A 17,003-nucleotide genomic window follows, 5' to 3' on the forward strand; every position below is an offset into this window, starting at 1 on the left:
TGCTTTTCTTCATCAGTTATTCCATGTAGCCTATATCAAGTAGGTCAGCTTTTCTTTTTGGTGCCTATTCTCATGAAGCTCTGTCCTGGATATAAACGTTGCAGGGTGCCACCACCACCCTTTTCAGCTCTCTTTGGAAGAGGCATTTTCTGGGTTTTTTGTCTGTATTTTCCTTACACTAAGTTTGCTGTGCTCTATTTTTCCCCCAACAGCACTCAGTCATCTTCTTGGATCTGTTAGGTGTCTCCATGTCTTAATTCTTCTAAAGAGACATCTGTTTCCATTGTATGTCCTGGCCTTTTCTCTCCTTGATTGGCAAGCAACTCTCTTCTAACCAGAGTTTATAGGTGAATTTTACTTGTTAAACTTAAACCAGTTTTCTGGAAAGAGATCATTTAGAAGTCTAAGCCAGTATATATTTTTCATCTCTTCTTTGAGTGGGCATATTCTAGGGTGTTTCTCTGATACCAGCCAATTCTCCCAATACCATCTGGGTATCTACTAGTTCAGTTCTGACAGTAATTACTTGGAGTTAATGTCAGATCCCACAGGTTTAAAGGACTCAGTTCAGGACTGCCTATGCTTCAGATACCAGTCTAGGTTTGGACCACCTGTTGGTCTGACCTGCAGGCTATAAATTGGGGATTCTCACAGTTCCCTTCCAGGTTTGATAATGTTAGAATGGCTCCCAAAACTCAAGAAGACACTACTTATGTTTACTAGTTTATTATAAAGGATGCACTTCAGAAATGAACAAATGGAAGAGAAGCATAGGGCAAACTATGGGGTTGTGGCAGAGTGGAGGAGATCTGGTCCTATCACCCTGATAGCACTGAGAGAAGTGTTCGCTGACACGGAAAGTTGTCTGGATCTCATCTAGCCCTTTTTCCTCTCCTTCCTGGAGGTTGGTGCTTGGGTCTGGAGGTATCAACTCTTCTGTCATTGGGTCTCAGCCATTCTGAGGCTAAGTGCCCCACCTTAAGTAATTGGTTAGCATAAATGCTGTGTGATCTAAAGGGGCTTATATAACAAGACTGTCCCCTTCACTCTAGAAATTCTAAGGCTTTTAGGATCTCTGTGGCAAAAATCTGGGACAAAAACCAAAAACATACTATGATAATACCACAAGGAAATTCATATTTTAGTCTTATCATTTCAACTTAAACATCAAAGTGAATGAATTTCTGGCTAATTTTAATTACATAAATCAAACATGTATTTATGAAAGTAATAGGAATTCTCTTTGCCTTAAAACAATTTTCTGTTATGGACTATTAAGTCAGTAAGTCAGTAGTTTTGCATTTTCATATTTTAACACCATCATGCTAATCATAACATTTCTGAGTTTCACTTATGTGTCTTTTTCCTTTTATCTTAGGTGGCCTTGGAGGGCTTGCAGGTCTGAGTAGCTTGGGTCTGAATACCACTAACTTCTCTGAACTACAAAGCCAGATGCAGCGGCAACTTATGTCCAATCCTGAAATGATGGTCCAGATTATGGAGAATCCCTTTGTCCAGAGCATGCTGTCAAATCCTGACTTGATGAGGCAGTTAATTATGGCCAATCCTCAAATGCAGCAGTTGATTCAGAGAAATCCAGAAATTAGTCATATGCTGAATAATCCAGATATTATGAGACAAGTATGTGTAAAGTTATTTCAGTTCATTAAATAAAAAATCATGTACTTGGTTCTTATTTAATTTTTTATGCTTAAGGAGCTTGCCTTTTGTAAGTGACTAAGTTGCAAAAAGAAATCCCAATACTTGTTCAGGAAAACCCAACCATGCACTAATTTGGACTGTTTGAACTTTGCCTTTTCTGCTATATTTTAAAGACCACTGTAAATAGTTATTTTGCAGATTTAAGAAAAAAAAAATCCAGTTCAGGAGATAGGCATTCATTTAATAATAGTATGCTTCTTTCTTGATGTTATTTGAATGTTACCTTGAGATGAAATAGGAATTATTGAAAATAATTTTCTGATTTAAATACTGAAAACTGCTAATTTATGGAATTAGGAAATTTGTAAAATCAGCTGTGGTAGCTAATAGCTAAATTAATTCACATGTATTTAGGTGCCTGTTTATATGGATATCTTTTTCTTAGACATTGGAACTCGCCAGGAATCCAGCCATGATGCAGGAAATGATGAGAAACCAGGACCGAGCCTTGAGTAACCTAGAAAGCATCCCAGGGGGATACAATGCTTTACGGCGCATGTACACGGATATTCAGGAACCAATGCTGAGTGCCGCACAAGAACAGGTGACCGCACTGGCCACAAGACTTGGCGGGGGGTGGTCCTGTTTTAACACAAGTATGTGTGTGATTGAAGGGTACTTTTATATGGGGAATACGATTTTCATAAAAAGGAGTTCCATATCTGTTATTTAAAACAAAACCTTATTCTTCATGATTTTTTTGTGTTTTTTTTTTTTTATTTACAGTTTGGTGGTAATCCATTTGCTTCCCTAGTGAGCAATACATCCTCAGGTGAAGGTAGCCAGCCTTCTCGTACAGAAAATAGAGATCCATTACCCAATCCATGGGCTCCGCAGGCTTCCCAGAGTTCATCAGCTTCCAGTGGCAGCAGCAGCACTGTGGGGGGCACTGGGGGCAGTGCTGCCGGGGGCACTACTGGGCAAAGTTCAGCTGCACCAAATTTGGGGCCTGGAGTAGGAGGTAGGCTCAGCAACTCTCACTTTTTTCCTTTGTTTTCGCTTGCGTGAATAATGAAAACATTTCTTAACACTGTTACTCTGTGCATTCGTGTGTGTGAGTGTGTGTGTGTGTGTGTGTGTGAGTGAGTGTGAGAGAGACAGGTAGCTTTTATGAATTAACTTTTCGTGTTGCAAGCTTTTAAAAGAAAGCTTTAAATATGTAATCACTTGTGTGTGTTATAGTGGAAAGGATTATTGAAGATTTCCAGAGGCAGTTGTGTGTTTTTGTATCCTCATAAGATGGTTTTGGGAGAAGTGGGTAGTCCTCTGATTTCAACACTTACTCTAGAAGGTGAGGAAATCTTGGAGCAGGAGTCAGCACATTTTTCCTGCATAGGGCTAGGTAATTCTTTAGGCCTTGCAGGCCAAGAAAAAAGTTGAGAATATTAAATTACGAGAGAAAACACTTTACAATAATATAAACATAATAATAATTGAGTGTAATACTTTTTTCATATGTGTTTACTAATGATAGGAATGGAATTCTTTTTTAGGGATGACATTTTGCTCACTTGATGTTGAATGTTTCCTGTTGTCAAAATCAAATTGTGTATTATTCTATCAATAATGTGATATGTAAATGAGATTCTACTTAAATATGTACTCATTCCAGATGTATATGGTTTTAATATCTGAGTCATCAGTTGGAAGCATTTATAGGATTCTCTTAGATTCTTCTTCCCTTTCAACATATCACTGCAGATCAGTCACTTCCAATTGAAGGTTGGGTGGTAGGACCTTAATCATCCGGTTAAATGAATTTTGAAATGTGGAGATTCTCCTTACACTTGTCCTCAGGTCCAAAAAATGCTGTGAGAATAGTAGAGTGAACTAAAAACATCTACTGCAAATTAGTGGGAATGGAGATCTTGTTTTAACTTCGGGCAGCAAGAGAATGTATAAAGCATTGCTTGTCATTTCATCAACTTCTATTATTGTCAGAATGACTTTACCACAGTAGGAGTTTCACATGTTTGCTTGCTGTTTGCCTTGTAATTTTGGGTTGGATTCACTGGGAAACATTACCAAATCTCTAGCAAAAGGTAATTCCCCAAGTCATTCAGTGTTTGGTAATAGAGGTTATTAATTGGTTCAGAAGAATTTCAATCTTAGCTTGAGCTAAAAAAAAAATTTTTTTTTCAGTAGAACTTTACCTCTTAAAAAACAAAAACTTTACCTCTGCCAAGCCATCAAACTGCTGCTCTGTGGTTGGGCAAGACAGGATATTTCTGATAAAAATTAATGGAATTGACTACGGCACAGTTCACAGGAGTGAAATGGTGCTCGCCATGTATACTCCTACTGCTTGAATAACATGATCGTTTAAAATGCTTTCCAGAGTACCTGCTGATGAGTAAGACCACGAATAACCGTAGTTTCTAAATAACTTTTATTTTTATAAGCTTTTTGTATCTGTCTAATCCTTTCAGTCCTTCATGTGTTTTTATCATCAGATGTACACATCTTAGTTGATTCTATTTCAGGTTGTAGTAAATTAGTATTTTCTTGACTCTGTTTTTTTTTCTCTTAAGGTTTTTGTTTTGTTTTGTTTTTTGAGAGAGAGTGTGCATGTGTTTGGGCAGGGTAGGGTGCAGAAGGGGAGAGAGTGGGGGTGCCGCCGGAAGGAATCCCAAGCAGGCTTCATGTCCAGCACAGAACCAGACTCGGGGCCAATCCCACCGCCCCAGGATCACGACCTGAGCCAAAATCAAGTGTTGGACACTCAACCGACTAAGCCACCCGGGCACCCCTAATTCATACTGTTTTTTAACTGAATATTGATGCTGAGCCCTGCGTCCTTAACTCTTGAGAAACTGTTCTCCTTGAAACGCTAATAGATATAAACAAGTTCATTTTTCCTGGATACATCTATTTGGCTGCTGCAATCAAAATTTCAGTAAGCATTGCCAGTTAATCACCACTAATACACTGCTTTTTTTGTTTGGCTAACAAATAAGCCATTTGGAAACTTTGGTTGTAGCCTTATTTTCATTTTTTTAACTTTGTATAAAGAAATCTGGCTATGATGAGAGGGCTGCATTTTAAATTTTGTGTTTTTCTGACTGTTGCTTGCCTCTGACTTGGGAGTACTGGGATTAGTACTTAGTTTAGCAATGTTAGAGTATATTGTATTTTCATGTCAGCACATAAAAATAGTGTTTTGCCATCTCATTTGACAAAATAATTCATGCTCCATTGTGCCTTAGAAGCATAATATTTGTAGTCCAACTCTCCCTTTTTCTTCTTTTTATGTGATTGGTGTATACTGGTAGTTAGAAATAGAATAACAGCATGGTATAGTAATAGGTGTGGCGCGAGGACTAACTGAATCGCAGTGGTCCATGGTGCACCGAGCAGCAGTCTGGAGCAGCGCGGGTGCACACACAGCCTGTCGGACCTGCTCAGCTCCGCGTCTGTAGTGCACAAGCAGCACAGGCTGTAAACGAGTGAGCGTGATTGTGTTCCAAGAAAATGGGGATGGGTGCTGAAGTTTGAATTGCGTATAGTTTTCATGTTTCACAAAATCGTTTTTTCTTTAACCATTTGAAAATGTAAAAACCTAGGGCACCTGGGTGACTCGGTTGAGCATCCAGCTTCAACACAGGTCATGGTCTCATGGTTCATAAGTTTGAGCACCGTATCGGGCTCACTACTGTCAGTCCAGAGCCTTCTTTGGATCCTCTGTCCTCCTCTATCTGCCTCACCCCCTCCTCAGTGTCTCTCTCTCTCTCTCTCTCTCTCTCTCTCAAAAAACATTTTTTAAATGTTAAAAAAAATGTAAAAACCATCTTTAGCTTATGGGTTGTACAAAAACAGATCATGGGTCATATTTGCTCTGTAGGCTTTATTTGTCAACACTTGCGTTGACAAGTGGATACTCTTAGATCCAGGATATGGAAAATAACCTACCTAACTGAAACAACATGAGAAAATAGGAAAAAAAGAATTATGACCAGCCCCCCACCCCCTGCAGAATAATAGTAAACTAGAAAGTTAAACAGGAACTGTCAAATGTTTTAAGCCTGATAAAATTACACTGAATGGAATGAGAACAGAAGGGAAAATGAAAAAGCTAATGAGTTAAGTTTGCATATAATACGTTTGGGAATACAGTAAAACCTTGGTTTGCTATCATAATTCATTCTGGAAACGTGCTTATAACCAAAGCACTTGTATATCAAAGCGAATTCCCCCATAAAAAATGATGGAAGCTCAGATGATTCATTCTACAATGCAAAAATATTCATATAAAAATGATTACAATGCTGTAATACATCATAATATAATAAACAAAATACAAAATATAGAGAAAAACAAATTAACCTGTACTTACCTTTGAAAACGTCCGTGGCTGGTGTAAGGGTTGTTGTGTAGAATGACTTTCACTGTCACTAACAGAATCACTGCTATTGGCTCAGTGGAATCTTTTTCTTTTCATGCAACTTTAACCAGGAACCTATCAAATGATACCAAATGATATTGCTTTTGCCTCCTTTTGAAGATTTTGTAGAAATGTGACATTGCATTGTTTGTTAAACAGATTTTATCGCTCTCACTGCTACAGCCTTATTTGGGTGGTGCTTTTTCTTTTTAATGTTTGTTTACTTTTGAGTGAGAGCGTGAGTAGAGGAGGGGCCATGAGAGAGAGAGACAGAGACACAGAGAAACAGAATTGGAAGCAGGCTCCAGGCTCAGAGCTGTCAGCACAGCCCAACACGGCTCGAACCCACGAACTGCAAGATCATGACCTGAGCTGAAGTTGGACGCTTAACTGATTGAACCACCCAGGTGCTCCTGGGTGGTGCTTCTCTACAAAATTTTGCACTGTTTCCCTCATTTTATGTATCTCCCTAGTCTCATTTGAAGTAAGGGATTCTTATTTTCTCCTCTTTTGTAGACAAGATGCAGATGTAGACTTCTTATAAAATCTTGGAATTTCAGCCACCTGCATACCTCATTTGTACTTCTCAGTGATTTCCTTCTTCCACTGTAATCATCTTATTACCGCCTTTCTTTCCAACCATTTTCTGCATGGGGGCCATTGTGTATGCTTGCATGGATGTTGACAATAGTACAGTATTAATAAGCTTTTGTAATTCACTGTGTTTAGTACACTGGCAATAAGGCAGCAGAGGAAAGTGTCTATATCTGTAGGCAGCCTGATCTAGAATGAAGCAAAGCATTTCTAAGCTTATTCTTGTATGGAAAGGCAAAGGACTACTGTCTGTAGGTGTTTTGAAGTGAAAAAAACACACCAGTGCCAGTTGTGGGCACTTTCCAGTGTTCTGAAAAATCATTGATTTCTCCCAAACACCATGGCCTGAGACTAAGCATTCAAGCATGGGAGACAATCACCCACAAATCCTGCAGCGAGAGAGACAACCATTGGCTCAGATGGGATCATGTGACATTTGGCGTCACGTGCTACTTGTATTGCAGGACATTACTGTGTGTCACATTAAAATTTACTAGAAATGTTTGCTCATCTCGCAGAGTACTCTCAGAGCCAGCTACTAGCAATCTGAGGTTTTACTGTATATTTGAGTCTATCTAGTCAGCAAGTGGAAATCTCTGGATATATGTTAGACATATATCCAGATTTGATAACATTAACATGTTTTCAAAGAAAGCTCAAAGAAACTTTCAAAGAAAGTTTGGAAATGTTGGCCCAGACTTATTCACTCTAATTCCAGTAGTAATTTTGGCCATATCTAATTTTTGCCTCTTAAATTAATTTTAGAATGTAGCCTTTCCATTAGATGTGATTTTATTGTAAATATAACCAGATGTTTAAAATCATAAGGCACCGGGGTGGCTTCTGCTCTTGATTTTGCTCATGTCATGATATCACGGTTGTGAGATTGAGTCCCACATTGGGTTCCTTGCTGAGCATGAAGCCCACTTGGGATTCTCTCTGTCCTCCTCTGCCCCTGCCCCACTCGTGCACACTCTCTCAAAATTAAAAAAAAAAAATCCTAGCCTTCCTTTACTAGTAAAGAAAACGTGGTTTTGGAAATCTTAGTTTTAAAATTCTTTTTTAGTTCAGTTGATTAGTAATATGTATGCTCATTTGTAGTTCCTAAAATTATGCACAGTATATATTTTAAAACTTTCACTTTAGTTTACTTATCTTTTCCTTAATACAATATCTTTTTCTTTCTTTCTTTTTTTTTTTTTTTTAACAAACTTCTAGCTAGTATGTTCAATACACCAGGAATGCAGAGCTTACTGCAGCAGATAACTGAAAACCCACAGCTTATGCAGAACATGCTGTCTGCCCCCTACATGAGAAGCATGATGCAGTCCCTAAGCCAGAACCCTGACCTTGCTGCGCAGGTGAGTTTGTAATTGTATTCAAGAGGACTGGGCAGTGTGAATTGAAATTGCCTAATCAAATAATTGTGATTTTGATACATTTGTGTTGTGTTACCTGTAGAAAAGTAGGTAAGCTGCATCTCCAGTATTTCAGATGGTTTATTACTTTTGCTGTCAATTAATTCCTCATATATAACTCGACAGCTTCATCTCTGCTATTTATTGGCTAGAAAGAAATGTGGGTTTACTTTGTATCTACCTAAATTGATTTAGGAGATGAATACAAAAGTTTTGGATTGTTCACCCATATGGAAGATGTATTCTTTAGTGAAATGTAGGTCTTGAAAGTGATTAAGAAGTGTTAATACATTTCTTAGAATACTTTTGTTTATTAGATCACATAGGTTTTGAGTAATCGATTCAAAGTAGCAATTATAAAATAGCCTGAAATTGTTTATTTTACAGGCAGAGATTTGCAGGAACAGTGTTCTTATTCTTTCCATTATAGATCTCCACCCCCAAAGTTAGCATAATGGTCTTTTATTAATTTATCAATTTTCTAACTCGTTTTGAAGAGACCATAACCAAGGGAATTAATGGATCTCTACCTTGGCTGAACATTTAGGATCGCTTTGGGAGCTTTAAATAACAACAACAACGAAAAACCACGCTCCATCCTGAGGTAGTCAGATTGCTTTTCCCCTATCCTCAGAGTTCCTGGGCGATTCTGATGTGTTAAGAACCATTGGGATTAAAAACCCTTGGAGAATTGTTAAATACCTCGATCATCTATAGTTCATATTTACTGTGTAGATAGGGATTTCAAAGATTTTCCGTTCACAGTGTATTCCCATTTGCAAAATTCTAAAAGCTTTTAAAGTTAATCACTTTCTTCATTATGTCAAGTGATATGGTTTTTGTTTTCTAAAATCTAGAACTATATGGATTTCAGGCATATGGCAGATAGCTTTGACTTAAAATTCTCAGCAATAATTTTTGCCCTCTTAATATTTGTGGAATTGGAAATAAAGAACAAGTTGTTAGGTGAATTTGTAGAAGTATTCTGAGTTATTAGTATTAAATGGTGTAACTTACTGTGATCATAGCACTTTTGTTTAAAATAAGTGTGGAATGCTTCTTGATGATTGTGGTGGTGGTGATTTCTTGTCATATATGTCCCAAGTCTCTAGGATTTTAAACAGATGGAGTTTTGGACACAATATTATTTCTCAATCATTGCTTTCCTTTTACTGTTTGGTTAACTTTTTTTTACGGTTGTCTGTATTCAATATCTTTAGATACAAAGGCTTTGGGAAAGTCACTAATTAAACATATTTAAATTAAAAATAAAAATGTTTAAATAAATAAGTGTGGAAAATATATATGTTGAGTGATTGTGTATGTTTTTAAATGTCTATTTGACTAATTGGCATTGAATGTGTATCTTGTTTAAAGTTTTTGACTTTAGTAAGCACATTCTCAGCCATTTAATAGACCTAACAACATTAGAGAGTCACCTGAGCACTTTTATATATTGTTTTTTCAACTTTAAAGCAAAATATTAACAAAGATGGCTAGATATGGATGTCTTTTATTGTAGACAGTTTAGAAACATTTACAATGTACTCTGGTTATCAGCAAATTTAAAGTTTGTAGTTTATTCTGAATTTGATTTTTAGATATTCAAAAAAGTCTTGAGTATAAAAACTGTATTGTTGTATAGTCAGATAAGTTAGGAGAAATATCCTAATAAACCGAGAGATGATTTTTCTGAGAATGAATGATTCCGTTTAAGATGACAAGCTTTCTTAAATGACCTGAATCCTGAAAGATAAATGTGATAACATGATTAATCTGTTCATAATAAAAAATATTTTACTGGAGCCAGTAAAGAAACAGGTTTGTTGATCTCAAGTAGGTATTATTTTATTTAATCATAAACTGAATTTATTGGTCACTTTGAAATGAATACTACATATCCATAAAACACTGACTTTTTCCTGCTTTAGTTATTTTGTTGAAATTAAATAATCCACTTTGTAATAATAGGCAAAGGAGAGAAAGTGGAATTCTTTCTACTTCCAGTATGTACATGTAATTAATTGCTCTCAAATATGGTTAACTACTTGAGGGCAAGGATCACTTTACTTTACCCTCCAGACTTTGGACTGGTTAATAGGTGATTAGTAAATCATTGTTAGTTGATTTTTCATTCCATGTAGGGAAAGCGATAAAACTTCTGTCTTTTCAGAGCTATGAGAATTAGTTTCTGGTTATGCTGATTGTGTGTTGTAATCTTATTTTCAGGTATTAATGTTAATATTGACCCTGACTTTAATTCCTAACACCTATTTGAATGAGGAGGCATGCCACTTTTCTCATCTCTGGTGGTAGTGAGGTGAAATTCAGAGGCTAATCTTGGTGTTCTCAAACGGATTTACATCTTTCCGGTCTTAATGCATTTTAATACTTCCCCAGAGATCTGTTGGTGCTAGTCCTGGGCTGATTTTCACCTAGCAGCTCCATTTCTCTGGCAAGTTTGTTGCTCTTCTGCAGTGTTATTTTTCTGGACCTAATACTAGCTGTCTTGCAGTAGGCAGGTAGATTCAGTGGTTCCAGATCTGGGTTGTTCTCGGTGCAGCACGTGTGTGTTGAGGTGTCTAAGCAAGCCATGTATCGTTTCATGTATTGATGCTTATGTTTATTCTGTCAGTGTAGTAGAAATGTGTCCTCCTGAATGCCAGTTACCCCATTTTTCTTTTAAGGGCACATATTCGCCTTTGCTCAAGGAAAATCCTAAGAAAATGATTGTCTTTATTTTTTAGGATATTGCATGTCATTATCATAATCACCATTCTCATTGAGAGAGAAGATGCCTCGTTTTGTTTTTATTTTGTTTTTTTCCCTGGAGATCCCTCTTGTGGACAGTCTCTTCCCTTCTCCTTTTTTATTCATGTTCTACCTTCCTCCCTGTAAATGCCAGATTAGGCACTTGGGGGAAGATAGACTATTAAACAAGGTACATTACTTGTTTCAGATATTTCCAGTTAAAATTGTTTGAACACTTGCCCCATAGATGATGCTGAATAATCCCCTATTTGCTGGAAATCCTCAGCTTCAAGAACAAATGAGACAACAGCTCCCAACTTTCCTCCAACAAGTGAGTAAGAAAAGATGCCAGCTATCTTTGGTAATGATTTGCGTGAAAAAGTTTGATGATAAACATTTTCCTTGCTCTTCTCTGGCTGATAGCAAAACATAGAAGTTAGCTCGATAATGCTGTCAATTCACAGAGAATTCAGCTTGATCTTAACTGAGCCCCATTTCATTGCTGACCTTTTGCTTATATTTCTTAAACATAAATTCTGAGGAAAGGACCATTTTGTTTTTGCTTTTGAGGATTTAGGATTTTGAATGCTTCGTTAATATCATAAACCATTTCCTTTCACTTTACTAACTTTGAAGTGCTTCATTGTGTCATGTTATGCTTTATGGTTTAACTAATCTCGAGTAATGGGAAGGAGCGCTACCCTATCCTATTTTACAGGTTTGGTTTCTTTGTAATATTTTAATTCCTACAAATTAATGGAATGTCTCTTTGAGGGGTAGATCTCATTTCCTCAAACTCGGAATTAGCAAGATTAAAATTGGCAGTGTTGTCCTATAAGGAAGGTTTTATTATAAAAACATATTTGAGATTGGAATGTTACTTTATTATTTAAAAAGACAAAAGAGAAGTCAGTCTTGGTGTTTTGAAACTGGTAGTTCTAGGGCTTTTAAATATTACACAAAGGTTCTCCGGCCTGTAAGCCATTCCCCAAGGTCAGTTATTGTCCTTGAACTATTGTAATGATGTTAATGTTAGCCTGTCTTTTTTGGTCAGTCAGGTGGTGTATATTTGGAAGTAGTGAAACTGAACTCAGGACACACATATTAACTTCAAATCTGGAACTATTGTTTTAGAGTGTATCTAAATGTAAAACTCTTACATCGGCAACAGATAACAGCATGGTCAGGAGGAGTATGTGGCTTTCACCATATTACCACGTTAAATAAATTGTGCAGTTGGAAGTTGTCTCTTAGAAATAACACTGGTATCTTCTCTTGGAGAAGGGGAACTGTTGTGGCTTCCAGAGAGTAGCTCCTGATTGTCTTTCATTATGAAAAATAGCTTTCATGATGGACTTGGGAGGAGGTCAGTTAATGATTTGCATTCTAGTTTTGGTGTCAAGGAGGCAGTGCTTGTGTTTATTTGGGGAAAGAAATTCTGGATTACCAGTGTCTGGGAGTAAGGTTTTAAAGTTTCTCCAGAAACACAGCAAAGAAACATTTAAGTTTTACCTTCGCTGTTATTAATTCCTTTGTTAACCACCTGTTTTCTTTCTTCCTAGATGCAGAATCCTGATACATTATCGGCAATGTCAAATCCTAGAGCGATGCAGGCCTTGTTACAGATTCAGCAGGGTTTACAGACATTAGCAACGGAAGCCCCCGGCCTCATCCCAGGGTAGGCTTGAGAATGATTTTTGAAAGTGCCTAGTGGTTATTTCTTCTCTCTGAGCATTTCATACTTAAGTATCATTGTGCCTGTTTTTGTTGGGATTGTTTTCAAGGTGGAATTTTAAGAAGATAACAGCTTACCACCAGCTGACCTGGTCTGGGCTATCGCGGGAGCTTAGAGTTTCTGACCAATTTGTGCTTCTCTAGGTTTACTCCTGGCCTGGGGGCTTTAGGAGGCACTGGAGGCTCCTCAGGAAGCAGCGGGTCTAGCTCTACGCCTGGTGACAACCCAAGTCCCACGACAGGAGCCACCGAACCTGGACACCAGCAGTTCATCCAGCAAATGCTCCAGGCTCTCGCTGGAGTAAATCCTCAGGTAAAGATTCTTTTCTGCTCACATTTTGTATTCCTGGTTGGAAATTTAGAGATTTCTGCAAACAACAACAAAAAAAGAAAGAGACAGTGTTTCAGGGTTTAGAATGTCATGAAAAGCGCAGTCTTATAAAACAGGTGTTACAAAAATTAACTGTGGTGTACTATTAGACACTGAACAGAATGTTACCGTTGTAGGGAAGAAATGCTACAACTTTGCCCTATTTGGAAGTTTCCTTTAAAAATGCATTTTTTAGAATCCCTCTTTGGAAATTACCTGAAATATGTTGTATTTTGTAAAAGTTTGTCAGGAATAGAAACTTGATTATCCCAAATACCTCCTGAACCAACTGTAATTACAGTTCTGTCTAGGCCTTGTATTTTGAGCTAAAGAAAAATTCCATCTCCCCTTACCCACTACCACCTCCTTTGGAAACTTGTGTTACATATGTAAACCTCACAAATACGGCTTAAAAAGGCAGACTTCTAACAATGCCTTCCATCTAGAAACACTTACTAGGTTCACTAAGCATCTGCTGTTGTACAAAGATGATAGCCAGTTCAAACCACTTACAGTAGATTGCGCCCATAGTTCTGCATGACAGCAGTATAGCATGCTTTCTGGTTTTAAGCCTTTTAAATAAACAGGGCAGGCTTTTGTCTTATGTAAGTATTTGTATTTGTATTCCTAATACATCGCTTCTGGCTCAGTGTAATGTTCATAGAATTACTAGGAAAAAAAGATTTTAGGTATTAGACAGAATTGTTATGGAAGTTGAACAGTCTACAGGCCTCCCCGTTAGTTATCACAGCAGCCAGGTTTGATTGATCATTTATGTATTTTTGTCTTCATTTCTGAAAAAAAGATTTGATGCAGCTGGTTTGTATATTCTGTGGACCTGGACCTCGAGCTGTCCTGGACACGTGACTGGCCAGTGCAGGCTTCGGGTAGACATTCTAAGCCACATTCGAACTTTAGAATTTTGTACGTGAGGACACTGGCAATAACTACAAAATAAAATCACTAAATAGGTTGACCATGTTTCAAGAGAACCAGTCAGTGCTCTTAAAGCTGAGTAGAGCAGCACATGTTGTAAAAGAGCAATTCAAAATTTAGAGTTTATTTAGGTGTGACACAGACTGATTTTCCTTGGAGTTTTGCTTATTTTTTTCCCCATTCCCTTTAACAGCTACAGAATCCAGAAGTCAGATTTCAGCAACAACTGGAACAGCTCAGTGCAATGGGATTTTTGAACCGCGAAGCAAACTTGCAAGCGCTAATAGCAACAGGAGGTGATATCAATGCCGCTATTGAAAGGTTACTGGGCTCCCAGCCATCATAGCAGCATTTCTGTATCTTGAGAAAATGTAATTTATTTTTGATAACGGCTCTTAAATCTTTAAAATACCCGCTTTATTTCATTTTGACTCTTGGAATTCTGTGCTATAAACAAACCCAATATGATGCATTTTAAGGTGGAGTGCAGTAAGATGTGTGGGTTTCTCTGTTTTTTGTTTCTTTTTTTTTTTTTTTTTAAACGGTGGGAATCAATGCTTTTTCATTTAAGGCTACTGCATGCATCAAACACTCTGCATTTATTGTAATTTTTAAAAAAAAATCACCTTTTATAGTTGGGTGAAAGATTTTTGTCCTGCATCTGTCCAGTTTATTTACATTTAAACGTTAGCCTATGGTAGTAATTTATGTAGAATAAAAGCATTAAAAAGAAGCAAATCATTTGCGCTCTATAATTTGTGGTACAGTATTGCTTATTGTGACTTTGGCATGTAGTTTTGCAACAAAATGCTGTAAGATTTATACTACTGACAGTCTTTGCTTTATTTGTATACAATATATGCACATTTGGGATTGCATTTCTAGAAACATACTGCAATAGATTATCTGAGCAAAAGCATCTGTAGTCAAAAAAGTGAAGATAAGGAAATACTTTAAAGCCGAGTATTTCCTAATTGTGTAGAATCTTACAGCATCTTTGGTAAACATCTCTCAGCAAAAGTGCCAGTTAGGTTTGTTGAAAATATAATAGGAGCTGATTCTGGTTATCTCTCTAAGGACATTTAATTGTACAGACAACCTAATGTAACATTGTGTCAGCATTCACAGATGGACTGTAAATTACCTTCATCTTTGCGCAGACGGAAGGGGCAGTGTAGTACACAGCCCGGAAGTGCATCTGCAGAGGATTCTTCAGCTTCTCCCATAGGTAGTTTAACAGGCATTACAATTTGTAATTGAAATGTTGCTTTCACTGAAAGTGTCTTGATGTTTCAGTTATTTTTAATTGCCATTTAAAAATAGAACTATCTTTTGGGTTTATTGGTTTTCTCATGCACAGGCAATACATGGATTTAAAATGATTTGTGAGCCACTTGTTTCTGAAGTGTTTTGGTAGTTCTATTAAGAAATAGTTAAATATTGTGCTTTTCAGAGCCTCAGAGAAGGGGAGCTGGGGGTGGGGGGGGTGGGGGTCTCTCCTGGATCAGGCCAGCCTAAATAGTACTGGCAACCAAGATTCTGTTAGGATTTCTGTGCATATAGTGTAGTAAAGAGGTATCATTCAGAGGTGAAAAAACAAAGAGCCGTTTTAACAATGTTGAGTACATTGGGCTGTTCTACAGCCTTTTTCTTCCCTCCCCAGAGAAGTTCTGTTTGCCTAACTCTCAAACTGTTGGGGTGTGGTACATTCCTTTAGGACCAATTAAAACATAACTTTGGGGTCAGTAATATATTTGGCTGACTCTGGTTCAGTATTCTCTTAGGTCGTTATATTCTCTCATGTACAGTTACAGGAAATTAAAATGTTGAAGTAACCTAAAATGAGTTCAGACCAATAAATCAAGGGAAATACAAGTTGAATTCCATTACTTCTGTAAGTTGCTTGCTATTAAAAAAGGTCAAGAGGCCAGGTTGCCCACCAGCCCATGCATTGTTCTGACACTTTCCCAGGAGGAAAACATGAATGACGGTCAGGGGAGAGGCAGGACTAGAGGAGGTTGTTAAGGACGATATTCACGTGTCTTTGCTCTCTCTGCCTTATGCCTCAGTCTGGTCAAGAAACTTTTGTACTGGCGAATGGTGGTATACAGTGTGGGGTAGTGTCATAACCAATTTGACAATTTATTAATCACAAAATAACAATAAATCTCTAGCTTTTACACTTGGTTTGTCTTGCCTCTTTTGTAGATAGAAAAAGATGTCTTCAAGACTATCGAAGTTGATTTACCCCAGATTTTATCACACTTAAATCATTCTTTATCTGTTTTTAAGTTTTCCCCAATTAAAACAATGAGTATACACTGTAGTGTGTGTTAAAAAGGTAACCAACTGGACATCAGGTGACCTGGGCTCTGCTAGTTGTTTTTGGTATCTAACTGGTTATTTGACTTTGGGTAGAGACATCATGATTTCTTTGCTGTAAAAGCGCTGGTGAGGCCTGTTCACACCGGGCTGGGTGATCTCTCGAGGACCTTACATCGGCTGCGATGGGACTGTTTTGTTGTTTGGTTCTAATATGTTTGTCTTAGATCTAAATATGTTTTTAGAATTCAAAATATTTAAAATTCTCAAAAGCATTAAAAACACTTAAAATACCATAGGCTTACATTGTTCTCATATTGGTTATTAATTGCAAATTGAATAAAGAATGGAGTGGTGAAAGTAACATTTCAGAATTTTATTTCGCAAGTGGAAGATTGTGATACCCTAAACAAAGTGTGGTGAATATTGAGCAGTCAGATGAGTGACAGCTGGCCTCTCTGTGTTCGGAACTGGAGTGGCAGACTCTGCCTAAATGTACTAATGAAAGGAGTCTTCTCTTTGGGGAGACATTATTACTATGTTAAATCAGTAGGCAAATTACAACAAAATAAGATGGATGAAAATGTCACTAACATTAGTAACACAAGCTAAGGTGGGCTGTGTGTCTGTGCTTGCACAAAACACACGATTGTGTGGTTAGGGCAGGGAAATGCTGCCTACTCTGCCTTTTCTCTTAGAGATGAACGTTCAGCAGGTTGACATCACCAGGCAGCCCCGCGTTAAAGAAACTTGTTTAAAGCTGTCTAATCCAGGC

General features: G+C 37.5%; 1 protein-coding gene across 2 annotated transcripts in view; it reads left to right on the forward strand.

Annotated features, from left to right (window-relative positions):
• Nucleotides 1-16,532, forward strand: part of UBQLN1 (ubiquilin 1) — a 39,697-nt gene extending 23,165 nt beyond the window's left edge. The window contains exons 4-11 of one of the 2 annotated variants that reach the window (XM_029920058.1): nt 1,379-1,641; nt 2,108-2,266; nt 2,449-2,683; nt 7,916-8,058; nt 11,114-11,197; nt 12,429-12,544; nt 12,745-12,913; nt 14,100-16,532. In XM_029920058.1, the coding sequence (XP_029775918.1) occupies nt 1,379-1,641; nt 2,108-2,266; nt 2,449-2,683; nt 7,916-8,058; nt 11,114-11,197; nt 12,429-12,544; nt 12,745-12,913; nt 14,100-14,252 (1,322 nt within the window). In that variant the 3' untranslated portion in view covers nt 14,253-16,532. The remainder of the gene's footprint in view (nt 1-1,378; nt 1,642-2,107; nt 2,267-2,448; nt 2,684-7,915; nt 8,059-11,113; nt 11,198-12,428; nt 12,545-12,744; nt 12,914-14,099) is intronic. The other variant, XM_029920059.1, reaches the window with a different exon arrangement.
• Nucleotides 16,533-17,003: the final 471 nt, after the last annotated feature.

This window comes from Suricata suricatta, chromosome 13, assembly GCF_006229205.1.
Source record: "Suricata suricatta isolate VVHF042 chromosome 13, meerkat_22Aug2017_6uvM2_HiC, whole genome shotgun sequence".
Classification (NCBI taxonomy): domain Eukaryota; kingdom Metazoa; phylum Chordata; class Mammalia; order Carnivora; family Herpestidae; genus Suricata; species Suricata suricatta.